The sequence below is a fragment of the Phascolarctos cinereus genome, unplaced genomic scaffold (assembly GCF_003287225.1).
Source record: "Phascolarctos cinereus isolate Bilbo 61053 unplaced genomic scaffold, phaCin_HiC Scaffold_7;HRSCAF=346, whole genome shotgun sequence".
Taxonomy (NCBI): Eukaryota; Metazoa; Chordata; class Mammalia; order Diprotodontia; family Phascolarctidae; genus Phascolarctos; species Phascolarctos cinereus.
Window position 1 is genome coordinate 164,282,658 of NW_027556180.1, and position 26,911 is coordinate 164,309,568.

General features: G+C 35.9%; 1 protein-coding gene across 1 annotated transcript in view; it reads left to right on the top strand.

The window, feature by feature from the left end:
* MYO16 (myosin XVI) overlaps positions 1–26,911 on the top strand; it is a 693,538-nt gene that overhangs the window by 604,801 nt on the left and 61,826 nt on the right. Inside the window, 2 exon segments of the mRNA XM_020970073.2 lie at positions 6,298–7,156; positions 7,158–7,498. Coding sequence (XP_020825732.1) covers positions 6,298–7,156; positions 7,158–7,498 — 1,200 coding nt within the window.

Here is a 26,911-nt window from a genome sequence, read left to right on the forward strand (position 1 = left end):
AAATAAAGATGAGGGTAAATACAAAAATAGACAAATACAAGAAACAACTTGGAGTGAAGATAGAAAAGAGTTTCGAAGGGGAATTTAAATTTGATCAGTGGAAAGCAATTGGAAAGGATGGGATTCACAATATCATCTTAAACAGAGGAAGCGCAGTGCTTACTCAATAATATTTACAACTAAATAATTCATAAGCACACAGGATGAGTAGGCGGGATAAATATCATTCATTCCATTATTTCTCTCTACGTATCTTAACTTAGTAGTCTGCAGGGCTAGGTTTGTGGGGCAAAGCTCAACAAAGGAATGACCAAAATAAGAAACAAGTTGTGGGTTAGACAGAGCTGGTGGGGAATAAATAGTTCCTACAATCATATTCACTTGGATATGGAGAATATGGCATAATTTCAAAAGAACAAGATTCAGAACAAAATATACCATAAAAAAGAATATGAGAGTGAAGTTCCACTAGTAGTAGCTGTATTCAAGATGGAAGAATCAATATGAAAAGGTATAGAATAAATATTACAGAGTGGGGAGAATGGGAAAAGACATGAGTATTCTAAATCACATCAAGTCATCACATAAGTGGATGGAAAGGCCTAATTTGAGAATCAGAACATGATGTTGTTTGACGAAATGAGAAAAAGAAATCAAATCATTAAGCATAATTCAGGGCAAATTACAAAGGATGAAGGAATCTAGAGGATGAGGTTCTAGAAAATAACTTTTTAAATTTCCTTTGACGAAAGGAATCTATTGACATGTAGAGAAAATGTTATCAGGAGATAGAAAAACATATTTCAGAAGTCATTTTTTTTAAATCTAATGATATTTTAAAGGGAGAAACTAATTGAGATAGTACAAAATAACTTTTTTAGTCAAGCATACGTATGCTGAGGGAGAATGGATTTATAATCAGAGAATTAAAATGGCTTCTACACATCTTGGTGTAACAATACCTAACCTTATATAGTGCTTACTATGTACCAAGTATTGTGCTAAGTGCTGCACAATTATTATCTCATTTGATCCTCACAACAATCCTGGAAGATAGGTACTATTATTATCTCCATTTTACAGATGAGAAAACTGAGGCAAACAGAGATTGAGTGACTTGTCCAGGATCTCGCAGCTAGTAAGTGTCGGAGGTCAAATTTGAACTCAAATATTCCTGACGTAGGCCTGGCACTCTATCCAATCTGCCAGCAGTAGAATATTCTCTTGCACTAGATGAGTAAAATATAAGACTAATGAATCAAAGCATCAACGAAATAGCATCCAAAACCCTAAAATCATATTTTCATTAAGGGAGTTTTCAAATTTTGAATCTGAATGAGAAGAAAGAAGTATGTACATATACATATATATACATACATACACACATATATACACATATAACACACATATATATACAAACACACTATATATATATATATATATATATATATGCAAGTATTTATGTGTGTGTGTGTCCAAAGCCACAAAAATCAAATATGCAAAAGTAATTTCTAGACATCTCAATTCAGTTACAATTTGAAATGATATGTGAGTTCCACCACAGTGATTACACACCCCATTTCTTTACAGCCAGCTCTTGTCCACCTTACACAACACAAAGCCAGAAGCTGTGTAGGGCACTGTGAGCGATCCTTCAAGTGCTTACTTGTGGATTGATCATGGCATAACATATATTTATGTTTTTGTTTAGTTTTGTTCCATACAATGTCTAGGGAAAAAAGAAGGCAGCTTAGGCAAAATGAGGTCCCTTTCAAAATGGAGATGTAAAAGTGAGCTGGAGAGATTCTTAGCAAAGAAGCAATTCAGTGTGGTTGATGGAAAGCTGGCCTAGGAGTCAAGGGGTGCTGTGTCCAAACCCTATCTTAGATGTCCATTATAGACAATGGAGCCTAAATATAAAAAGACACTTTCTTGATGCTTTCAGCCTCAAATAGTTTGAATTATACAAATATATTAGAATAATAATATCTTATGTAAAATTGTGCTTATCAGTAACTAGTTAGGGATAAAAACAGATATTCATCTTTGTAATAGAGAATTCTCAGTGCCAAATCCAAAGAGGAGAGGAATTCCCTAAGGATTATGAGCTTCTCTAGATGCTCCTATCAGAAGATGATACAGTGCTGATCATATTAGGCAATGAACCATTGCAGAGCGTTCTGAATGAGTTTAGCTAACTATTTACATGAGAAAATAATGTGAAAGTATAAAGAAGGCTTATTGCTGAGACAATAATCTGACGTTGCATGATCCTTCCATAGAGCTAGTCAATTAGTTCCTTTTGGACTGATGCTGAGAAGGACAACCAACTGGGCCCAAAAAATGAATAACAGAGCTAACTAGACTGCATTTGGGAAATAGCAAGTTGCTTTTAATGATCTCTTTCTGAAATAAAGGTCCAATTTTTTTTAACACCAATTTTTGTCTAGTGATGCAAAATGGACTATTACCCTTTTCAAAGAATTTAAATTATAGGTCACCCAAATATCAATAGAGAGATGCAAGGTGGATGTAAAAACAAAAGGCAGCAGTAAAATTTCTAAAACAAGATAGACTTTTCAGAATAATCCCCACATCATTATGAGATATCAGAGAAGGGTTTTAATAAATGTTGTAATTTATTACTATTTGAAAATCTTAGATTTTCATATGACTGTTTTTATGGCATATTAAGAGAACATCATTCACTAGATGTATGTATGTATATATATGTGTGTACATGCACATATATGTATGTGTATATGTGTGTGTATGGACATACATAGTTTGTAGCTCCATATTCTCTCTCTCTATGTGTGTGTGTATACACATACACATACACATACATACACATGTATACATATACATTTATAGTTCTATTCTGCATAGTTATATAATATATTTATATATGTTATGTTAAATAAGTAAATTATATAAAATATATTGCTATATACAATAAATTGAAAATAAATTATACATTAAATAGTTCTTTCCTATTTTATATGTACATAATGTAAATTGTATGTGTGTGTATATATATATATATACATACACTATACATACATATATGCATTCCAGAATCTTCTACAGAGATTGACAAATTTTTTAGCAATAAATTTCATTTCTTTTGCTCACCTAATTTTCAACTGGAGATTCATTATATTTTCCTTTGAAATTTGGTAAAAGGCATCATCTATCTGAACTGTGAGTCCTGAGTCTTGGAAAATGTATTATTGAATGTACCAGACAAGCAGTTAAATGTTCTTTCACCACCTGTAATATTGTACTGGAACATAATCTCCCCAAACAGTATCATAATGAGGTTCCAGCAAATTCTTGAATTTTTCAGAGACCCTCCATTTGTCATGAAATTGAGACTGAGTCTTTGTACCTGCAGTAAAATACAGTCAAAACTAACCCTAAATCCTGCTTGCCATTTTGAAACATGTAGGATCACTCTCTACTCAACTTTTTGGTTGATGAAAAGGAACTATTTTATTCTCCTGGATTACTTTCTAGGTGTCTGGGCTTCAATGAGATTAAAACCATGTGATACGTATATTTATGCAAATGGTACAATTTTAAAATAACCTCAAAGGTTCTTCCCAAAAATGGAAAGGACATAACAAGACAAAACAAAATGGACTCTTGTGTAAGAAGAATTCTTCTTTAGCTCCTGGTGGCACTTTATAAAAATATCAATATTTGTGTCATCTCATGATGAATTAGCCAGGAGTCAAATATGTGGGAGGCATGACAGAACACACAATTTAAGAGGTCTAGCAATTCTCAAAATTGTGATCATAACAGAATTCTGTTTAAATTGGTCACAATTTGACCCAAATATGGCTATGATAATCACATCATTCTGATTTCTTTGGTGAGGTGTGAAATTGTTGAGTTTTTATATCCATGGTTGCTGTTTTCTTAAAACTTACTATTCAAACTTTTTTTCAAAGAAGAATTTGGTTGGTTTGGAATGCATCTCAGGCTGGATCAATCAATAAAGTTCAAAATTTCTAAATACATATATACATCATTAAGCTGAATTGAATGTAGCCAGGATTTGTATTTGTGTGTCATTATAAGCATTTAATCTCAATGTACAACAAGCTAAACTTTTCATAGAATCTATAGTGTATCTATCTAAACGTTGCTCATTTGGGTCACAAGGTGATAATAGAGCTGAAACTTTCCAAAGAGAAGTTACTTATGAACTAAAGGTCTCTGACTTACTGAGAACAATTTAATTATGATGTATTCATTCCACTGGACAGCCAGAGACTTGGCTGCTTTGAAAAAAAAACAGGTAATGAAACAATATAGTAAATAATGGGCATATTTCTTACTATGGATGTGCCCCCTTTCACTGGTTCTCTCTCAAGAGTTCCATTGATTTAAAGCTAATTTTTCTTTTCCATTACTAATTTGAGATTTAGAATTCTCTTTATTAGGATCCTGTTGAAGGACCCTAACTGTTGAAGGGCCCTATTCGAAATGAGCAATAAACTCCATTACAGCGGCTAAACAATCCAGAATGATGAAATGTCAAGATTTTCAAAATTCAATATATTTTGTGAAATAACATGATGTTATTATATAAAATAATTCTCACTATTTATAAAGGATGTGTTTATTTAACAAAATGACTATTCCATAAGACACTGCTCATTATTGTACGAGAGAAATAAATCATTCTTCTTTTTAAAAAAGCCTATTGTATTTGTTCTACCTACACATGACCAAGTATCTCCATTTGCTCCCTTAACTCTTTTTTTAACTTAATTTTGCCTTGAATTGATTCTAATAGTATTTGATGCTGCTTTACCATACATATTCCTCTCTGTCTCTGTCTCTATGTCTCTCTGTCTGTCTGTCTCTCTCTCTCTCCCTCTCTCCTCTCTCTCTCTCTGTTCTCTGTCTTTGTCTCTGTCTCTGTAGGAAATATTTCTCATTATTTCTATTTCAGATTTTATTTTCGTTCCCATTAACACATTATTTGTTCCTTGCTTTTACTATTTAAATAGCAACCAAAGTAAGTTTTAAACAAATTTCTCCTTCCTTCTACTATAGTCATTTTTATTCATCTAGCAAAACAATCTAGTTAAATTATTTAATGGCACTAGTCCTGGCTCTGTCAGTAATTTCCTATATGATTTTAATTAGTCAGTCCACCTCTAGAATCTAAGTTTCCTTGCCTGTAAAAATGTGGAATATACGATACAATCAATCACTTAATCAATAAGTATTTTTTAAACATTTATTCTGTTTAATTTTGAGTGTACAACTTTGAAAATTGAGATACACTCTGCCCTCAATGAGCTTACACTGTATTGTGTGGCTAAATTGGGTATATACAAAATAATTACACAGCTATTCACCCATTAACAACAGGAGAATTTGGTAAAGGATCTGAAGAATTTTATTCTTAAGCTGAGCTTTGAAGGGATCCAGGGGTTCCAAGAAGAAGAAATGAAGTATTATATTCTAAGAATGGGTGAAAAACCAGTGCAAGGGCATGAAAATGAGAAATGAAATGTCGTCTATTGAAAGCTGAGTAGATTGACTAGATTGCAAGCTATGAAAGACAGACAGAAAAAGACAGTGACAGAGACAGGCAGGTAGAAATGTTTAATCAAGAAAGACAGAATTGAATCAGAATGTGAAGGGCCCTAAGTGCCAAACAAAGGAGTTTATATATAATTTTTTTTTGAAAAAGCATTTAGTTTACATGGAACCATAAAGTTTCTTTGGAACTAGACTTCCTATTCTCAGCTTTAGCCATCTTCACAAGAGAATATGGCAACTTAGAGAATGAGCTGAACGAACCTTCACCAGGTTTCTGAGATACTTTAGACAAATTCTTTGGACAATAGCAGTTAAACATAGCCCAGATTATTTCGTGTGTCATTATGTCCATTTTATCTCAACTTAATGTGCTAAACTCTCTTCAAGAAAGGCAAAGACATAGTAGGACCTACTCAAATATAAATATTGTATTATTCAGCTTTCTCCTTTTTCTCATGGATAAGTTGTTAGTCTTATTGATACTAAAAACTAATTGATCTTGATCTTGATATTGAAAGTTTTGATATTCTTCTTTTGCACAGAATAAAGTGAATTTTGTTTATGAACCAAAGGGACTGAATTGAAATGTTGAAGAGAAATATGGTTTAGAACATATTAGGATCTGGAACAGTAAGATCTGTGAAGAGTTAAGTCCAAGCTAGGCTACATGGTGCAAGCTATCAATTATTTGAGAAATCTTAACTCTACCACTCTCTTTTTCTGTTCCAGTGTTAACTCGGCCTAGGCCACACAGTGATGATTACAGCACAATGAAAAAGATTCCTCCCCAAAAGCCCAAAAGGAGCCCCAACACAAAGCTTAGTGGCTCATATGAGGAGATACCGGCACAAAAGCCTGGAGAAGCAAAATACTTAAGTGCTGTAACTAAAGTAGGTCAACAAGACATGATGACAATGCAAAGAGCTTCTTCTGCAGATGGACCACACCAGGGAATCCTTAATTTGTATATGTCCCAAGAGGAAGAGGAGGAGACCGAGCCAGTATACATCGAAATGGTAGGGAACATAATAAAGAACAGTTCCATTGAGACAGACAGCCCAGATCAAGGAGAGTCTGTTTATGAAGAAATGAAATATTTTTTGCCAGAAGAAAGTAACAACAGTGGCTTGGGAATGGTTCCACTAGTAACTGGATCCCCACCACTGTTTTTTGACTGTCGAAAATCTCTGGCTGTTGAGGATAGTGACATAAACAGTCAAACAACAGGGACCTTTAGAGATACATGTGACATTCCACCACCTTTTCCAAATCTGCTTCCTCATAGACCTCCACTTCTGGTGTTTCCTCCAACCCCAGTGACATGCTCTCCGGCATCTGATGAGTCACCTTTAACACCCTTGGAGGTCAAAAAGCTTCCTGTCCTAGAAACCAATCTGAAATACCCTGTGCAGTCAGAAGGATCAAGTCCATTGTCTCCACAGTACTCCAAAAATCAGAAAGGGGACAATGACAGACCATCATCCCCTGGTCTAATCATATTTAGTGTTTCAAGCAAAGTTTCTCCTCCTTCAACTCCACCTCCTCCTCCCCTCCCACCTCCTCCAGTGCCTCCACCTTCTGCTTTTCGGTCTTCCACATTTTACTTTCCCCCCAGAAACTCACGCTCTATTTCTGGCTAATGCTGGGAAAGCAGTGACAAATTCAGAGTTGTCCAAAGTACCTCAGAAACAAAATTCAACTCATGGTGCAGGTTCTTCCAGCTCAGTCTCCCAGCTGTCCTATTCTCCTGGGAAGGTGGCAAAAGTGGAACACAGGAAGCCCAACTCCAGTTCATCTTCTCCACTACCATACAGCCCTCCAAACTCAAGACCGTTAACCAGTCCTCTTGATGAGCTAACAAGCCTGTTTAACTCAGGACGGAGTGTGCTTCGGAAGTCTGCAGCAGGAAGGAAAATTAGGGAACCTGAAGGTAAGCAGTCAGGAACTATTTCCCTTTTGCTCCTATTTAAGAAAATGTAGTAGAATGATTATGCTAGATGATGAAGTAGATAAAGCATTAGACCTGGAGTCAGGAAAACTTGAGTTCAAATCCAGCCTCCAATATTTACTAGCTATGTGACTCTGGGCAAGTCATTTAATCTCTGTCTAGCTTATTTTCCTCTTACATAAAATGGGGATAATACTAGAATCTACCTCTCAGGGTTATTGTGAGGAATAAGTGAGATGATATTTGTAAAGTGCTTTGTAACCCTTAAAGTTTATTTCATATATATGTGTGTATGTATGTGTATGTACATATGTATATTGTTTATAATATAATATGTAAACTTGTATAAATGCTAACTAGCATCATTACTACTATTTTTAATTATTTCTTCTAAACAATTGTTAAGTTTAGAAAGCAGATATTGTCAGAATAGGAAATTAGCTAAGCACTAGGGTTCCCTCTTTACGGATAGAAAAATTAAAAGCTAAGAAAATTTTAAAGTATTAGGATAAAACTGTATTAGGATACACTAAACAAGAATCTGAGGAAAATATTGAATATGGCATTTCTGTCCAATGTTTGGTTTATCATTATTAATAATACTCATTCTTAAAGTTCTTACATTCTGTATTACTGAGTCACATTGACTTGTAGACATATAACTACTAAACCATTCTCTTTAACAATTTACTCTTTGCCTCTCATGATGCTAACATGGTGACTATAGAAAAGTTACTTCACCTTTATGGCTCTCAACTTCCTCATTTGTGAAATGGGATTAATAATACTTGTATTACCCACCTCACAGAGGAGTTGCAAGGAAAGCACATAAGGAAACCTTAAAGTGCTATGTAGAAATGTGGAATTTTCATCATCATCATCAATCCCTTGGAATTTCCCCCTACTGGATTTCAACTAGTTGTGGTTGAATACATGTTAGATAATGGATGAAAAAATATGTATTAAGTACTTGCTATGTACAAAGCACTATGTTAAACACTAGCTAAACATATAATTGAGACAGAGGGCCTGCTTTCACAGAGCTTGTATTCTAATTTCAAGAGACAGAACACACACAACACACACACACACACACACACACACACCCCTGAATCATGGAAAAGCCCAGAAGTGTTGGAGGGTGCTGCAGGGGAGCAGATACCAAGGCCCAGAGTCCTTAAGACATATCAGCAAGTCAGATAGCAACGCTCAGGATTCTAGAAACTGTAGCTATGGGATAGCTGGTGAAGCCCAACATACATTACCAGTGATAGGACGGGTGGTAATGCCAGGTCCTCCATCTTACCATGATGATTGAAGTTGGTAACTTTCTGTTCAGCCAAATAGTGTCAACAGCTTTGCCTACAATTCAGGAGAGTTGGCAGGAGGGGTTGAATGAAATGGCAATTCTGAGCTCCCTCCCATAATACAGATTGGAGAACAGTCAGATTCAGTGATCAGCAAGGAGACAGAATAGGGACATTAGGAAGAAGAGTAGGTAGAATACATCCCACAGCACTTTTTCCTCTGGCTCTTGAATGTGCAGACAGAACTGTGATAATTTCTTCAGCTGTAATATCATTAATTCTACCAATACTTAAAAGAAGAAAAGAAGGTAAATGACAATTAGCATGTCTTTCTCACAATTCAAATAAATAAATGTTTATTTTTGCACATATGAGTCATTTTCTCTTTTCTTTGATCAAGTTGGAGTACACACTTTAGGATCAAAAATTGCATAGTTTGGTGACTTTTGAGTCACAGTTCCATATTGCTATCTAGAATGGCTGTTACAAGTCACAGGTACACTATTAATGTGCCTATTTTCCCACAGGCCTTCCAACATTTGCCATTTTAAAAGTCATCTTTGGTTGTTAAGAAAAACATCAGAGTTATTTTAATCTTCCTATCTCTAATTCTTATTGAATTGAAGTTTCCTTTTTCCAAAAGATTGTTGAAATCTTGGATTTTTTCCTTGGAAAACTGGGTGTCCATATTCTTTGAGCATTTATAAATTGGATAATGGTTCTTATTGTTATACATTTCAATCAGTTCCCCATATTTCATAAAATCATGCCTTTATCAGCAAAACTTGCTTCATAAATTTTCTTCCCACTTATCTACTTCCTTTCTAATTTTAGCTGAGTTGGTTTTGTTTGTGTAAAATTTCTTAATTTTATGTAATCAAAAATATCCATCTCATCTTTGTTGATTCTGCTCTTTGATTGATTATGAACTTTTCCTCTATCCATAGCTCTAAAATTCTTCTTTTTCCCCCTAATTTATTTGTTATGCCACCCTTTATTTAAAATGTATACACTCATCTTAGGTACATTATGATTTGTCAGTCTTTTCTTAGTTTCTTCCTCAATAACCATTAATAAAGTAAATTGAATTTGTGTTTCCAAGGATCTTTGATTTTCACAAATCTCACATTGAAATATTAGAGATGTATACTTAAACTGATATGAGCTATCAGTTAGCCTTTAAAGTTTTTGTTTTTGTTATTCAGTCATTTCTGTTGTGTCTGACTCTTTGTGACTCCATTTGGAGTTTTCTTGGCAAAGATACTGGAATAGTTTGTCATTTCCTTCTCCAGCTCATTTTACAGATGAGAAACTGAGGCAAACAGGGTTAAGTGACTTGCCCAGGGCCACACAGTTAGTAAGTGTCTGAGGCTGGATTTGAACTTTGAAGATGAGTCTTCCTGACTCTAGACTCAGAATTCTACCCGCTGCACCACTTAGCTGCCCTCTATAATTTAAGTACACACAAAGCTCAGATTAACACTATGCCTGGAACCTAAAAGTTGGCAGGATCCTACTGGAACTGTCCAAGAAGGTTTAGTCAGGGAAATAAAAGTAAGATCATGTCATTAGGCAACCTTATGGCATGAGCTTCAAGGACAATACTCATATAAAGCTCTAAGGCATACATGTAAGGATAAAACATGAATGTGCTAATTGTTTGTTCCTATTGCAGCATTAGCCTGCATTCAGTAACACATATTAGAATCTCAAGTACAATATTATTATCTTGACTGTGAAATTATAAGACATATTTCCCTTCTGTGAGCTTTTTTATGAGACATTCTTTAATTGAAAAGATTGCTTTGAGCTTCCTTATGACTTTCTCATAAAGACATGAATTGGCAACTTCCCTGTCTAACACAGTAGGTAGAAGAGAAAATTGAGGAACATGAAACAAGCTCATCCTCATCCAACAAACTTCTGTTATCCAACTACCCACTGGAGATTTCTGTACCTATTGATAGTCTGTGATATGGGAAGTATATTTGTGTTCTCCAGCAGTATTCCAGTAACATAAAGCAGGTTATTTGTGGTTTTGGGTCTTCCTTGCATAAGCTGAAAAAGGAGTTAAAATTTAGGTGTAGAAGGGAAAATAAGTCTTAAAGACAGGATTAATCAATAAATCTCTCAGAGCAACACACACACACACACACACACACACACACACATACTTTTTGGTGGGGAAGCCTGGGGAAATTTAGAGAATTGTGGGAAGTTGGCACTAGGCTTTCATTAAGGCTACTCCTCAAAACTGTCATTCTGTTTGCCATGGTACAATTCTACCAGCACACAGTAATCAGACTTCTTAGTTGTCAATTTATTTTGCTTGACTATGCTTATATGACAAAAGACGTTTCCTCTCCTTTTCTTTCCTTTCCTCTCCTCTCCTCTCCCCTCCTTTCCTCTCCTATACTCTCCAAGGAAAATATATGCTTGCTAACTGAAAAAAATTATTATTTAAAAAAGTAAAGAAATAACTTACCTTAACACCTGGTTATCAAGGACAATAAGTTAAAATAGAAAGATGACCTGTCTTCATGCGCATTCAGGAGAGGGATAGACCAAGCAGCATTGTTGTATTCCAAGGTCTATGCCCCCAAATTATTATGGTGCCTTTTGATGTGCATTGCCTTCAGTTGTGCTACTTGTCTTATTTCAAAAACTTCTAATTATGGCTCTGAAACCTCCTTATATAATCACTAAACCCCCCCAAAAAAAAACCCAGAAAATTGTAGAGTTAGCACTTATGTTTCTTCTGAAAGAACAGAACAATTATCGTTAACAACTGATGATATTTAGATTTAAATCTTCCACTTTAGCTTCCTTACATTTGGTGGTTTTTACCTGAAGTTATTTTCCTATATAAAACTTCAGTAAGTGAGTAATTCATCCTTTCCACCCATCTCTCAAATCCATTTGAAAATTTCTTGCATGGTTATGGTATGAGATGAACATTTGGCAGATTTTTTCAATGGTCTACAAAAAGATTCCGCCTTATCCACTTTATGTTAGTGACCTTGGGCAAATAGAACTGTTGACCTATTGTGAATCATTAACTTAAAGTTTCAAGAATTCCCAGTTGAAATATAAAACCATATTAGTCCAAAAATGTACTGTTCCTAAAAAATATTGAATTCCTAAAATAAAATCTCTTTGAAAGGATACACACACACACACACACACACACACACAACACACACACACGAGAGAGAGAGAGAGAGAGAGAGAGAGAGAGAGAGAGAGTTATACTTAAAAATAACAGCTATTGAACTCAGGGTTTATGCAAGTCAGCTTTGGCTTGCCTGAGTTCAATCTAGAATAATAATTATTTTTCGGTCTCTATCTCTCTTTCTCTGTGTGTATTTTACATACATACATGCATACATACATACATACATACATACATACATACATACATACATACGTACGTACGTACGTACACAAATACAAATGTATGTGTTATCCTGAATTTGGACAAATAATATAGGCTATATTTTAAAAGCCATCATTTCCTGTGTAATTTTATCAGGTAGAGACAAATCTCAGTATTACATGGGTTTACATAAAGAAAACAAATGGGTAAAAATAGAATTTCTTTAAAAGCCATTCATTCATTTCTCAAATGACATTTTCATTAAATTTAATGTGTGCAATTGGAGGTTTACAGGGTTTTCCAAATTCTCCAATTATAGTAGGCATATGCTAAATAGTATTTCTATATGCAGATTAGGGAGTTGTGATGGGGGAAGGTCTCTTCATCAATGGTGGAGACAGGCTGTCATTGTATTAGAGGTTTGGTATCATTTGGGCTTGGTACAAAGAAAAGTGATATGAAAGAAACATTTGCTGGCTTGAGAAGTAAAGCAGGGGGATCATACAATTTAGGAGACAAGTGGACTTCCCAAACTCACGTATGCCAGTATGTACTTTAAGACATAAGAACATTATAAAATGTAGAAATGGATTATATAGGTATAAATATATATATCATACACCTAGAAACAGATTTTTTTTGAAAGAGAGAGAATGAATGAATGAAGGTAGAGGGGGGGATGTGTCAATGTGTGTATATAGAGAAAAATACATAAGATTTCTACATAAAATATGTTTATTGTGAATGTTTTAATATTCCTTTCTATTCAAATAGAAATGTTTTATTAATTTTGTCATTACTATTCTCTTTGTCCTCATTATAATTATCACCATTTTACTGGGAACATGATTATATGCTGTTTTCAGGTTTCAAACAATCTAGATTTGTGTGGAAAAGTACTGCCTATATTCCTACCAATACAATAGTTACTTGATAAATTGCCTTTTAAAAACTGAGCATGACTGAATGCTTAATTTTTTATACCTTTTCATATATCATAATCCCATTAATGTTAAAAATATTTAGTTATGTTATGCTGAAAAATTTCTAACATTCCTAATGCAAATAATTCTTGATTTCTTCATTCCGAACATGCTAGACCTTTTTGGTTAATAGAGATGTATTAACTCTTTGAGGCCACTAGGGTGCCTCGTTGTACAAATTGGCACTTTGGTACCTGGCTGAACTCATCCATCTTTGAAAGATGAAAAAATTGCCAGGAAAAAGCGAGATTCAGAAACATCCAGATTATAAGCAGAGAAAATAATTTAAGAAAAAAGGTGTTCTGGAAAATTAGGTGTGAATCTGTGAAAGGTATGAATGGTGGAATTCTTTTTTAAAAAATTCAATTTTACTATTTTCAAATATTATAAATTTTAGATTATAAAGGATAAATGAGTAAAAATAATTAAAATAAGGCAAATTTTATGATAAATATAATCCATAATAGTGCTCTTCACATAGCAACTCTTTAATATGTTTGTTGAACATTGAAAATATGCTAAAATTCTTTACAATAAATAAAACAATATTTTGACATTCAAGGATTGCGTATTAGATCCAGTGTTGAAGGCATTTTTACTTAATAAGAATGACATATATCACATCCAAATTATTTTAAATAACAAATTAGAAATATTTTAAATATTTTTTCAAAGAACTAAGTTACATTTTTAATGCATCTTACAATCACAAAATGATACATCTTTCCAGTATCTTAGAAACCATCAAATTCATTCTGCTAATTTTACAAATAAGGAAATTGAGGCCCAGAGAGATGAAGTGACAGGTCCCATGCTATTCAGCTGAGTAATGACAACCATGATTCAAACGCAAGTCTCTGACTCCAACTGGATCTCTGGCTTCTTTTGAAACATTGTAGCTCCTCAGTATTTTATTATTTTGGAGTTGCAGAATCAAAGCATAATGTAACCTTATTATCAGTTGGATGATATGACATTTATTTTCTGTAGGACTAGTACAGGAACAACCTTGAAAAACAAACAACATCTCCTCTTCTCACCATTCTTTAAGAAATTTTGTCCTACGTTCTTGGGCAATCCATTTAAATTTTTATGGGCAATGGATTACAATATGCCACAGAAACAACTTGCCTCTGAAAGCCGTAGGATATTTTTTATAATTTGAATAAAATAGTTCTCAGGAGTTAGATTTCCACCAAAATAACAATGCACTATGTATGATCCTAGATATAGTATCCAGCAAATGTCTTAAGGGGGTGCAGCTAGTGCGATCAACTCATTCTGCCATCCCTATAACCACTCTAAATTTACTTTTCACATAGAAAATGTGTGGACTTCTAAATATTTCATCAAAACAGAACTAAGTATGAAAGATCAAAGGTCAAAAAGATGCACAATAGCATTTTAAATCAATATTTTATGAGGTTAGAAGCTTCTGCACCAAATTAAATGCTGTTACCTACAAATTGTTTAGTGATGAGAAGCAGATTTTCATAGATCCATGAAATACAAACATGAATGTGTTATTTGTTCAAGGACAGTATCTGGAAGTTGCTATTTTCTGTTCTTTGTGCTGGTAACAGATTTTTACAAACCCCTCTTCCACTTCCCAGCTCCCCTTTACCCCCAGCTTAATCTCTGATACACTCTAATGAGATTGTAGTCTGGAAAATTGACCCACCCCATGCAAATCTTAACATCCTATAACAGGACAATCCATAGCATCTTGGCTATTCCAGAACTCTTGGTTCACCCCTCCCCTCCCCCATCCAGAACAGTTCATCTTTTTCATTCCTCTAAATTCTATATCTATATAATTATTTGTGATGGGTGGTAGCATGAAGTTGCATTAAAAGTATAAAGAGAATGAACCAAAATTGCACAGAGTTCACTGACGTGTGATTCTTCTCACTGATCCAGTACACTAGCATGTCTCACTAACGTAACAGTCATTCTTCTGCAATAAATAAATAAATAAAAGGAGGCCTTCCTCTGCACGCTGGCAACTCTGCTGAAGACATTGCTGATTTTCTCATTTTCTGCACCAGTCCTGTGGGGAATGCTGGATTAATATCCCCAGAGAAAGAAGTTCCTCATTTATTCAGCAGTCATTGGAGATGTAAAGCTTTCTTTCCTCACCCTGTCCATGAACCTGAACCCTGACATAGGGTGAATAGTTCTAGCAATGAGAAAATAATTCTATTCTAAGTTCTTGGCTTCTCTGCAGTACAACCATTTGTTAAGCACCTTCCATAATGTGTACAAAGTGAGAGGTAGTATGGAGATAGTGGGAGAGGGGAAGGAAAGCTGACCTTAGAGGAAGGAAAAACTGAGTTCAAGATCTACCTATAATGCATTAGGACTTTGTAATCAGCTCTCAAAGTCTATAGATTAAAAAAGGGTTGCTGATCCACTTTGGTTGAGGGTGTTCCATTATGGAAAATTCGCCAGACAAATAAAATCAGAGGTCCATCCTCCCTTTCCCCAAAAGTATAACCACCTGCCAGTGGTTAGCACTTCTGCGTTAGAGTTTTGCTGACTCCATCAACTAGAAACTAGATAATCATTTAGATAATATAGTCGTTTGGAGTACCTGGACGATCAATCTAGAGCCAGAAATGCTAGAAGACATCTAGAGCCAACTTCTACTCTCCATCCCCCATTCTAAAAATCAGGAGACTGAAGTCCAGGAAGATTCAGTGACTTCACCAAGGTGACATAGGTAATAAGTGAATTAAGTCACCATTCATTAAACACTGGGACAGACTTCATTTAAACTGTTTTTCTGTAGAGCATAGGCTATAACTTTTAGCAATGCATTTAGAACACCCCGAATCATTTATTGCTCCAATATACTGCAAAGGCCCTAATACGTTGTCATCTATAGCATCTTCCTCCTGTGGATGTTCAGGCATTTATGACATTGAGCCTGATTTTCCAACTGAGAGGCTTATGCTCTCTCATACATACAGTTACAATTCACTTCATAGATGCATAACTTCTCTGTGCGCATCTGCATGATGCTCCCCTTACGATGACGAAGTGGTAAAAGAGCTACAAAATTTAGGCTTATCCTGCCACCGTTTTCTCATGTGACCATGAACGAAATCCTTAAATTCTTTGATATATTTCCTCGTCTATAAAATGGAGTTGATGATACCTACCTTCCTTGTCTAGAGGGCTATGGAAATCTGATGAAGTATCTGTGAAAGCATTTTGTGAATTGTAAAGCTCTGTGCAAGTGTCAGATGAAGAGAAACTGGGTGATGTAATACAAAGAAGACTGGGTATGAAGTCAAAGGATTTGGGTTCAAATTTTGGTTCTACTACTTAGGACTTGTGAGAACTTGAACAGATGATTTCTCTGGAACTCAGTTTTCTCATCTTTAGAATAAAAAGGTGAGATTAAGTGAACCCTGAAGTCACCTTTCAACTCTAAATCCAAAAATCTCATAAAGTTATAGTAATTATACACTGTGGCAAAGCTGGCTCTACATTCTTCCCAATGCCTCTGTCTTCCTCTCCTCAGTTCCTAGGAAAATGCAATGACATTTTCCTCTGCAGAAACCTAATGCAGAAAACTATTAAAGCCAAGATCATTGCAAAAGGTACCAGGAAGCCAAATTCCAGTTTAGCATCAAGATGTTAGAGAAGGCTAAGTCAAATATCTCTTCTTTCTGTGTTCTAGGAAGGTGTGTTCCCAGTACGCAGTACTAAACTAAACCAAATAGTAGATTAAATTAAGTTTCTCTTTGGTACCCTTCTGCCTTCCCCCAACCTCCTCTTCTGTGTGCCCTCCCAGTACATAAAAATCATAAATAAATAACTTGAAAGCACCTTAAAGGCTATCTAGTCTAAGCTCCTCATTTCCTTGAGGAAAATTCCTCAAATTTGAACACACTTCCTCTGAGTCAGTAGTCTTTCTACAGATTCAGAACTGGAAAGAATCTTAGATGTCATTTAATCCAATCTCCTCCAACTCTATAGGTGATGAAATTGAGGCCTAATCCCATTTCCAGCTTTCATTCACGCTGCTCACTTGAGCTTTTTTTGTGTCCTTCATTATCATTCCCTCACCCAGGAAGGATGGAGCTCAATGCTACAGATATATTTTGTTTTATTTTATGATATATCAATATTTTGCTGTTCTGCTTTTCATTCCCTCGGGGCTCTGTATTTGATAAAAAGGACGTGAGGGGCAATTACAGACAATGTCTTCCCTGGGGCTTCCCTTCTTGGAAGCATCTAAATTATAAAGAAATTTAATTCTTGGAAATTTAATGCCTTAATCCCACTGAATGAATCTCCTAGTAGGGATTTCAGAGAAAGTCACAGGAACCTTTGTAAAGGTTCTCAGATCCTACCATACCAGGATACTGTAACTAGGCCACTCATGACATTGCTGAAAACTGACACTATGAATAAGACACCGAATCATACTACTTCCTGAAAGACATTAGATGGGAAAATTGAAATATATTAAATCAAAACAAGTGGCAGCACAGTGCTATATAAAGATGGCTGGAGTAGCAGTGAGAAAACCAAAGCTAGAGCCTTAGATTTGCCACTAAGTAGGGTTGGCCAAGTCCTTTAAACAATCTTTGAAGCTTCCATTTCCTCACCTGTAGAATAAAAGCAATGGCCTGGATGATCATGAAAGTGTCTTTCTGCTCTAAACTTCCCTTGGACTCTTTATAGTATGTCACTTTAGTAGTGGACTACTCTGAAGGTATAAGGATGAGCTTTCAAAGACCAAGAGAAGCAGCAGTGGCTGAAAGCAATTGTGTATCTAGAGGCTCAGATGCTTATATGAACCTGGCATCTAATTCATCACTTTGGATGCCCTCTCTAACAATACAAATCTTGGCCCTTATTTCCCATTCAAACTGGTCCACTTCTTGTCCACATCCTTCACTAACTTTGCCACAAAGGGTTTACCTAACATCCTAGAGGTTTTCCTCACATTTTTCTGATATTGTGAGGATCCCAGTGAAGTATCAATACCTCAGACCAAAAACAACCGATTTCTAGGCACTGCTGTTGGCAGGTGCTTTAACAAATCATTTTTTATTGCCTATGGAGTGTCAGTCACACTACCACACTTGGATTTTGTACGTGTATTTTATCATCTCTGAAATGAGCTCAGTCTTGGCAAAGAAGCCATTACCAGTGTGATATTCTCCTATGAATCAGCTGAAGAGGAATGCATTGTACCTGGTATCCTGAAAAGAATGCTGCCTTTTCAGAAGTGGATTATCCTTCATAACCAGTAAATATTTTTCATACTATCAACATGTTAAAGCAAGCAGCTATTGTGTATTGTGTATCTCTATGCTGGATTGCAAATTAAACTCCCACTGGGGTTTCAAAAGAGAAATCCAGGGCTTTATCCTCTAAGCCACTCAGCCTCTCTCCTTAAGCAAGTTAATAAAGACCTTCCTGGCTATCTGCATCTCATTATACTCAAATAATACAATATCATGGGGTTTTCTTCCTTTTGTGAAGAAATGCTCAGAAGTGACATAGTGTGAGGAATATTTTCCTAAAGATGTGTTGGATTTATGCCATGTACTCTCTTTCCTAAAAAGTAGTGGGGAGAAAAACCTACTTCTTAATTATGTACCAACATTTAGGTCTTTAATGCATGACTCAGATCTTTTTTTATAATTAATCCTAAAATAAGCCAAGAAATTACTCATATTACACCTAAGAGCTTATTATAGTCACAATATCTAGATTTATCTTGTTTCTAGTAAATTTTTATCAATGAGTCACATTAAATGAGCACCTACTATGTGCATACATCCCTCAGTCATTTGGTTGATCTGGCTTTTATTTTCACACTTTAAAGCTATTTGTTCCTTTTTGAAGGTTGGTTATTTGTGAAAACTTTGTATATTGGCAGCTTCTAGAAAAAGACCAGTGAAGAATTCTAGGCTTTAACATGGACAGTATGGCAGACTTTAAGTAGAATGTAAGTTCCTTGAGGGTATGGACTAGTAGATGTTTGTCTTTGTACCTTTAGCATCTAGCATAGTGCCTGGTATATAGTAATTGCTTAATAAATGGTTGTTAAGTTGAAGTTAGTTGCTAATCATTTAATTGCTTCTTTTGATATTTGATGAAGTCTTGATATCCCATACGCATGACCTCCACAATGTAGATTGTAACTATTTTTTGCCTTACATAATGGTTATCATAAATTTTTGTGGCCAAAACACCCTTATTTGTAAGGAAAGAGCATTATCTCTTACAAGACACTAGACATATATAGAATGACTCAATTTATTAAGATAAAACATGAAGACTGAAAAATTTTTGCTTTTCCCAAAATACCTTACTTTAGCCTAAAGAAGAGCACCAATGCATGTCAATATATAAACTTAAAAAGACTTACATTTGGGCTTCCAAAAAACTTGGAAAAATTTGTATGGACTGATGCTGAGTGAAGTGAGCAGAACCATGACAACATTGAACACAGTAACAGCCACATTGTGTGATGACTAACTTTGATAGATTTAGCTGTTCTCAGCAATGCAAGGATCTAAGATCTCCAAAAGACTTATGATGGAAAATACTATCCACATCCAGAGAAAGAACTATGGAGTCTGAATGAAGATAGAGGCATACTATTTCCTCTTTTTTTCCCCTTCTATTTTATTTTGTTTCTTCTTTCTTGTGGATCTTCCTATGGGTTCTAATTCTTCTTTACAACATGACTAATGTGAATATTAAAAAAAAAAAGACTTCTAAAAATTCCTAGGAGTATATCACTTACATATTTCAAAGCAACTATTCTTTCATCAATTTGTGTATTCCCCCTAATGTAGTCAAAGCCTTACCTTCCTATATGATTCTTGTCCATATTCTTCTATAAAGTTTTTACAGACAACCTTCCCAATGGGCAGGGTAGACTTTTCCATTTCAAAGGTACCAGTGTAGATGACCTAGTTCCACAATTAGTGCCAATCAACTAGCATTTATTAAGCTCCTAGTATGTTCTAGGCACTGTGTTATGTGTTGGGGACAAACACAAAGGAATTTTTTTAAAGTCCCTGCTCTCAAACAGAGTCAAATGAGGGAGACAACATGCACATAAGTACATACAAACAAGAAACATACAAGATAAATTTGGGCCAGTCTCAGAGGATAGGCGCTAAGGTTCAAGAGGACTGGGAAGGGCTTTATATAGAAGGTGACCTTCGCAAAAACTTAAAGGAAACCAGGGAAACTAAGAGGCAGAGATGAGAAAGGAGAACATTCCAGGCATAGGAGTCATCCAGTAAAAATTACCAGGATAGAGATGTAATTTCATAAGCGCAAGTGTATTTGCCTAGAAAATTTGTGGGTTTTGTTTTGGTTTTGTGTTTTTGAAAAGGCCTACATCAAAGAAATGTGTCTGGTAAGGGGTTACTAAGCCAAGGAAAAGAGGGAAGATAATATGGGAAAGGGTAAAAATAGAGGGAAGAAAGGAGTTAGCCTCACCATAGGGCAAATAGGAAGATCTCCAGAACCCATGTTTTGGAGAAATCTTGTGATAATTACAAGATGGTTTAAGCCTCTTAGTGAGCTTGGAATCTCAAATTGAATAACAACAATAATAACTTATATGTAAATAGTCTTTTAACTTATCAATGCAATTTTATGTGTATTATAATGACATCTGATATTTACATAGTACTTCAAGGATTTCAAACACTTAAGTCTATTGTCTCTTGGTTCTTATAATAGACTTATGAGGTAGGTGCTATTATTATTCCCATTTTGCAGATGAATAAACTAAGATTGAAAAAGGTTATGTGGCTTCATTAGAATCACACAACTAGAACATGGCTTAGGGAGCACGTAAACCTAGGACTCCTTGACTACAAGTCTACCACTTTGTCTAGCTACTGTACCATACTTATTCCTCAGTTTAAACTTAAAAAAAGAAAGAAATGTTATGATGTAGACAGGACATATTATCCAAGTCCATTATAGCTACATTTGGGGGCCTAAGAGATTTCCACAGGGGAAACCAACCAAACAATTGTGATAAAATTCCACATTTGTTTATCATATAGGCACATTTTACTTCACACAAGGAAAGCTGCTTAAGTTCTTACATTGGGATATTCAGACAACGAAAGACAAGAGAAAAATACCTTGGGTTCTCAGACACCAAAGGGACAATAATACAATGAAATTTCTAGAGGGGACACACACACACACACACACACACACACACACACACACACACACACATATATATGTATGTATATATATGTGTGTGTGTGTGTGTGTGTGTGTGTGTGTGTGTGTGTGTGACTTTATGAGTAGAGGACTCAGTTTTTGAGTGAGTTCATCTTGAGGCCCCAATGGGAGGAAAAACAGCTTGTTAAAGCAAGAGGCCTCCTCCTGGCTGGATGCCCAGACTATTGCAAACTCTTGTCATTCTTCCCTTTTTTGAAGCAGGTACATCTGGGTCAGTCTTCCAGAGAAGGTCTCTCAATGGTTTGGAAGAGGGAGGTTTTTAATGAGGAAGGGTAGGCCTTTACTCAAGTATCACAGAGTGATTTCGCCTCCACCCCGACCTGATAGCACAGACAGGTAGATGTCAATGCCAATTGACTAGAAAATTGGGAGATTACAGCAAAGAAGTTTCCAAATATGGCAAGTTCCAGGGAAGAAACTGGAAAGGACTACGAATCAGGAGGAAAGAGCCAGCCTGCACCCAAAATGTCTAGAAGCATCCCCCAAAAAAGTGGCATTAAGGGCTACCACAAAAGGCCTAATTATTCCTCTCATGATGTGAATAGAAACTTGAGCAGCTATCTGGTAGCAGAGTCAATGCTGAGGCCCAGTTTTCCTTACTGTCATGCATGTGTTCCTAACACTACATTACACTGTCTATTCTTCCCGATTCCAGCTAACCTGGTTAAGATCAATGTTAGAGGGTATTCAAACAGTGGTAATAATAGTGACATGGCATAGTAGAAGAGAACTTGGGGTATCTTTGGGCAAAGATTTTTTTTTTAATCATCAACTACTATGAAGGTAATAGAGGTATACGCATTCCATCTTCTCATATTCATTGATCCCTTGCTGTCTACCAGGTGACACTGAGTAACTAGCAATCCTTTACAGCTCTGGTTGTACCTCCTCATATCCCCAAACTCACTGGACCTGTTGGGGGAGTCTGAATATTATTTGCTTCCCACTTTACTTCCACACTCTCTTATAATCTTCTCAGTCTCTCCTTTGAAATGTATTCATTCCAAATTGAATACCTAATCCCAATACTGGTGACCATTATCTATTGATCTCCAGGACATTCTCCCTCCTTTCTCAATGAGTTCAGTCACTGGTTAACAGTCTTTCTCCATCTAAACTCCTATACTAATGCTTGCAGACTTCGGCATTCATGATGATGTTCCTTTATATGCCCTGCCTTCCCAGTTCCTCAGTCTTCCCATCTCCCATGACCTTTTACTCTGTTCTACTTTGACTCCACAAGGATGGTCATACCCATCTTGTCATCAACCACAAGTGCCACTTCTCTGTCGAGTTTCAAAATTCTGATTAAAAACTCTCATCATTGGATCTTTCCCTATTTTTCCTTCATTCCTAAACCTATCCTTTATATTCACTTTGAGCTTCAATATTGCCATCCCTCAGAACTTTCCCAGACCATTACCTTTGTTCTGTTTAGACAGAACCTTCTACCTTCTCTATCATGATTCCTTAGTGAACCAGTTCAACTCTTATTGTTCTTTATCATAAATGTCCTTATTTGCTTATCTTATAGCTGTTCATGCCTTACCAAATCCCAACATTTTCTTCCTTTACTGCTACTTACATGCTACTAAAGAGAGTGTGAGGAAGTCATGAAAACATACTGATCAGGGTTAGAAGAAATTTATACTATCTCTTTGTAAATAGGCACTCAGTGCAACAAGGCAAATCCCTGGCCTCCTCCTTGCTTGTTTCTCTGGTCCAATCTCCATATCTGTTATAAAGTTTCTTCTCCCTCCCTAAGTTTCCCACTTTCCTCAAGCTTCTAATTCTCTCAACTAAGGATCTTTACAGAAAAATCAAACCTGTTTCCTTTGAGTTCCATCTTCTCCCCCTCTCTTCATCTTACATCCCCTTGAAGTCACTACTTTTTCCTTTATTCCTGACTCAGATGAAAAAGTGGCCCTTCTCTTCATATGCTCTTGATCCTATCTCCCCCCCCCATCTTCTTGAACAGATTGCCCCACCTCTACCATAAAATGCAATACAATAACTCCTCCTAAATTACAATATAATACTAAAAACCCTCCTAAAGCCTCCATTTAAAGAAAGACGGCTCTTAATTCCCTACCAGGTACACTCCTTGTATTTGACTCCACTATTATGATTCACCACTGTCAGGTACCTTTCCTCCCTTCTCCCTACCACCCTAAGTTTTAAGCTTCCTTTTGTTTGTTCTTTTCTCACTAAGTCCTAAATTCTTTGCAGTCTAGCTTCTGACATCATCATTAAACTGAAAATGCTCTCCCCAAAGTTACCAAGAATCTCTTAATTGACAAATCCAATTGACTTTTCTCAGTCCACATCTATCTTTCCTCTCTGTGCAGCATTATACATTGCTTAACATCTTCTTCTACTCTTTCCTTTTTGAGTTGTCTGGATACTAATCTCTTTTGATTCTCCTATCTAACCACTTCTCAGTTTCCTTTGCTGTATCAGCATCTTTGTCCAGCACCTAATTTCAGGTGCCCCCCAAGGCTCTCTTCTAATGTCTTCTTCACTTTCTTACCATACTATTTTACTTTGTCATCTCATTATTTCCCATAGGTTCAATTTTATCTGTAGACGTATGATTCCCATATGGATATTTCTAACCATAGTTTCTCTCCTAGCTCCAGCCTATTAGACATCTTGAATTAAATCCCCCGTAAGTATTTTAAACTCAACATGTCCAAAACAGAAAGCATTAATTTTTCTTCCCAAACCCTCCTTTCTTCCAAACTTCCCAATTATTGTCAAGGGCATTATCATCTTCATCATCAACATCATCATCATCATCATCATCATCATCCTTTCAATTACACACTCTTATAACTTCAGTGTCATCCTCAACTCTTCACTCTCACCCACCCTACATATCCAATCAGCTGCCAGATTATCTTGTTTCTCCACAGCATCATTAAATTCTTTCTATTAATGCAAAAATCACTAGTTTGGTTTCTCATCATATCTTGCCTGGACTACTGGACTACTGAAATAGCCTTTTAATTGGTTTTTCTCTGCCTCAAGACTCTTCATTTGAAGCCGTCCTTCACCCAGCTTCCTAGATGATTTTCCTATACTGTAGCTTCAACCATGTTGACTCTATATTCATTAAATTCAAATGGCTCTCTGTTACCTCTAGGATCAAATATTCAATCTGTTTTACCATTTAAAGCTCTTTGAAACCTTATCCTTCCTTTCTTTCTAGTCTCTTTCCATCTTCTTCAAGAGGCTTCTCCTGGGATATTCCAGCTTCTTGTGCCTTCTTCTCCAAAGTTACCTTATACTTTGTATTTTTCTTTCTCTGCCTTTATATGTACATGTTTTCCACATTAGAAAGTAAGCTCCTTGAGAACAAGGGATATTTTTACTTTTTCTTCATCTCACTAGCACTTAGCATAGTACCCAACATTTAGTAAGTACTTAATAAGGGCTTGTTGGTTGGTTTATTCAAGGCTTGCCTCTGACACATTCAGACTCTGTGACTGAGCAAGTTATTTAACCCCTGAGGGTCTCAAGCAACTTTCTAAAACTATAATTAATGGAGCAGTTCCTGTTCTTCAATGAATGAAGAATTCTATACACCAATGAAATGACAGGAAACAAAACAAAACACTAACAATGGCAATGCCTGTTATCTATTTGCAGCATTTTTGCCTTGGACTAACATTAATCCAATTTAACTCTGAGATAAAGAGGATACTGAGTTAATTCCACAGTCTGTAAAAAATATGATGCTTTATTTGTTGATGACTCAGCCCTTACTACTCACCTGCACATCCTAGGTCATGCCCAGCTTCATATGTATAGGGCATGAAATCCTTTTTTTGTTTGCTTCCATCGGTACTACAGATGTGTCCCCACAATCTTTAGTTGTTAACTGTTTATGTTTTTTTGTTTTGGATAAAAACTTCACAGACATTTTGCTCTCTAGGTTTCTGATAGATAAATTAATCTGACTGTAACTACTACATCTCTCCCCAAGGAAAATTTGTATCTCACATGATTTCTTGATACTAATTATATCTCTGTAAAAGTCGTGTTGCTCTCTTTTGGAAAGTATAGTTTCAGTTTTGTTTCTCCAGATTGTAGTGTTTGTGATATTTTTCTCCTTCTCCTCTCCTCTGACCACTTAATTAAACTTAATTAAAAGTATAGCAAAGATAAAAGATTTGGTTTAATCATTTACATGTCATACATGACAGTAAAACTCCCTAATTGTTAACATTAATTTCACTGATGCAGTTGCCACCAAGCAGGGGGTCTCCAGCATTCACTCATCCAGGCTTGAAATCATTTCTAATTTAGTGTGTCTTGGAACTGTGACACAATAAAGGGTCATCGTGCTTTATATATGGTGATGTGGGATCATAAAAATGTCTTTTTAATCTGAGGATCATTAGAAAACTCAACGATGTGGTCCAGCTGCTAATCAGGATGCATTCCCATTTCCATGGGGATTTAGTGGATCTTAGGGACCCTCCACAATGTTGACTGTGTGACTGAATACTTTCACTTTTCAAAAATGAAAAAAAAAAAGATTGTCCTGTGACATAACCTACTGAGAAATGCAGCTCCTTTTTCAGAACATAAAAGTGGGGGATGATTAAATACAAAAATTTAAGAGTAAAGACATTTTCCTGTTTACTGTTTTATCTCAGGTATGCATAAGGCTTTATAAAGATAATGAGGGGACTAGTGGGAGCTCTACCAATTTATAATATTAAATTCACCGCTACTTCTCATTTTTAATATTACTTATATTAGAAATAGAGCAAAACTTAAAGTGAGGCAGGACGTTGCTTCCTGGGTGCCCAAGGGAAGGCATTATTGGGAAAGATGAATGAGTGCATGACTCTTAAGTCTAGGGGCTTAAGCAGTATTAATAATCATAGATTTAGAGGTGGAAGGAACCTTTCAGGTTATCTAGTCTAAACCCTTCATTTTGCTGATGAGAAAACAAAGGACCAGAGAGGTTAGCACTTAAAGCTCTTGACAGCATGGCCTATTTTTATCTTTCCAGTCTTTTTAATATGTTACTTGCATCTTCATTCTCTGCAGTTAACCTATACTGGCTATCATTACAGGTGATGCTCTATTTCCCATTTTCCTGCCCCTGCCTTGGCTCTCTCTCATTACTGGAATGCTTTCCCCCTAAAGTCTGTCTTAGAGTCTCTGACTTTCTCTAAAACTCAGATTGTGATAAATCCTATAGAAAATCTGTCTAGGTTCCTCACCCTTGCTGCCAGTAATTCCTCCTTTAAAATTGACTTCTGTGAGCTTTGAGTTTACATTGTGCTTATTAATTTGTGCATGTGTTGTTTCCCCTACTAGAATGTAAACTCTGTGTTCACAAGGAAGGTTTTCACTTTTCCTTTGGGTTCACAATGCTTGAACACAGAGCTTTGCATATAGTATAAGCCCTTAATAAATGTGTACTGATTGACTAAAATGATTGCTTGATTAGGTGCAA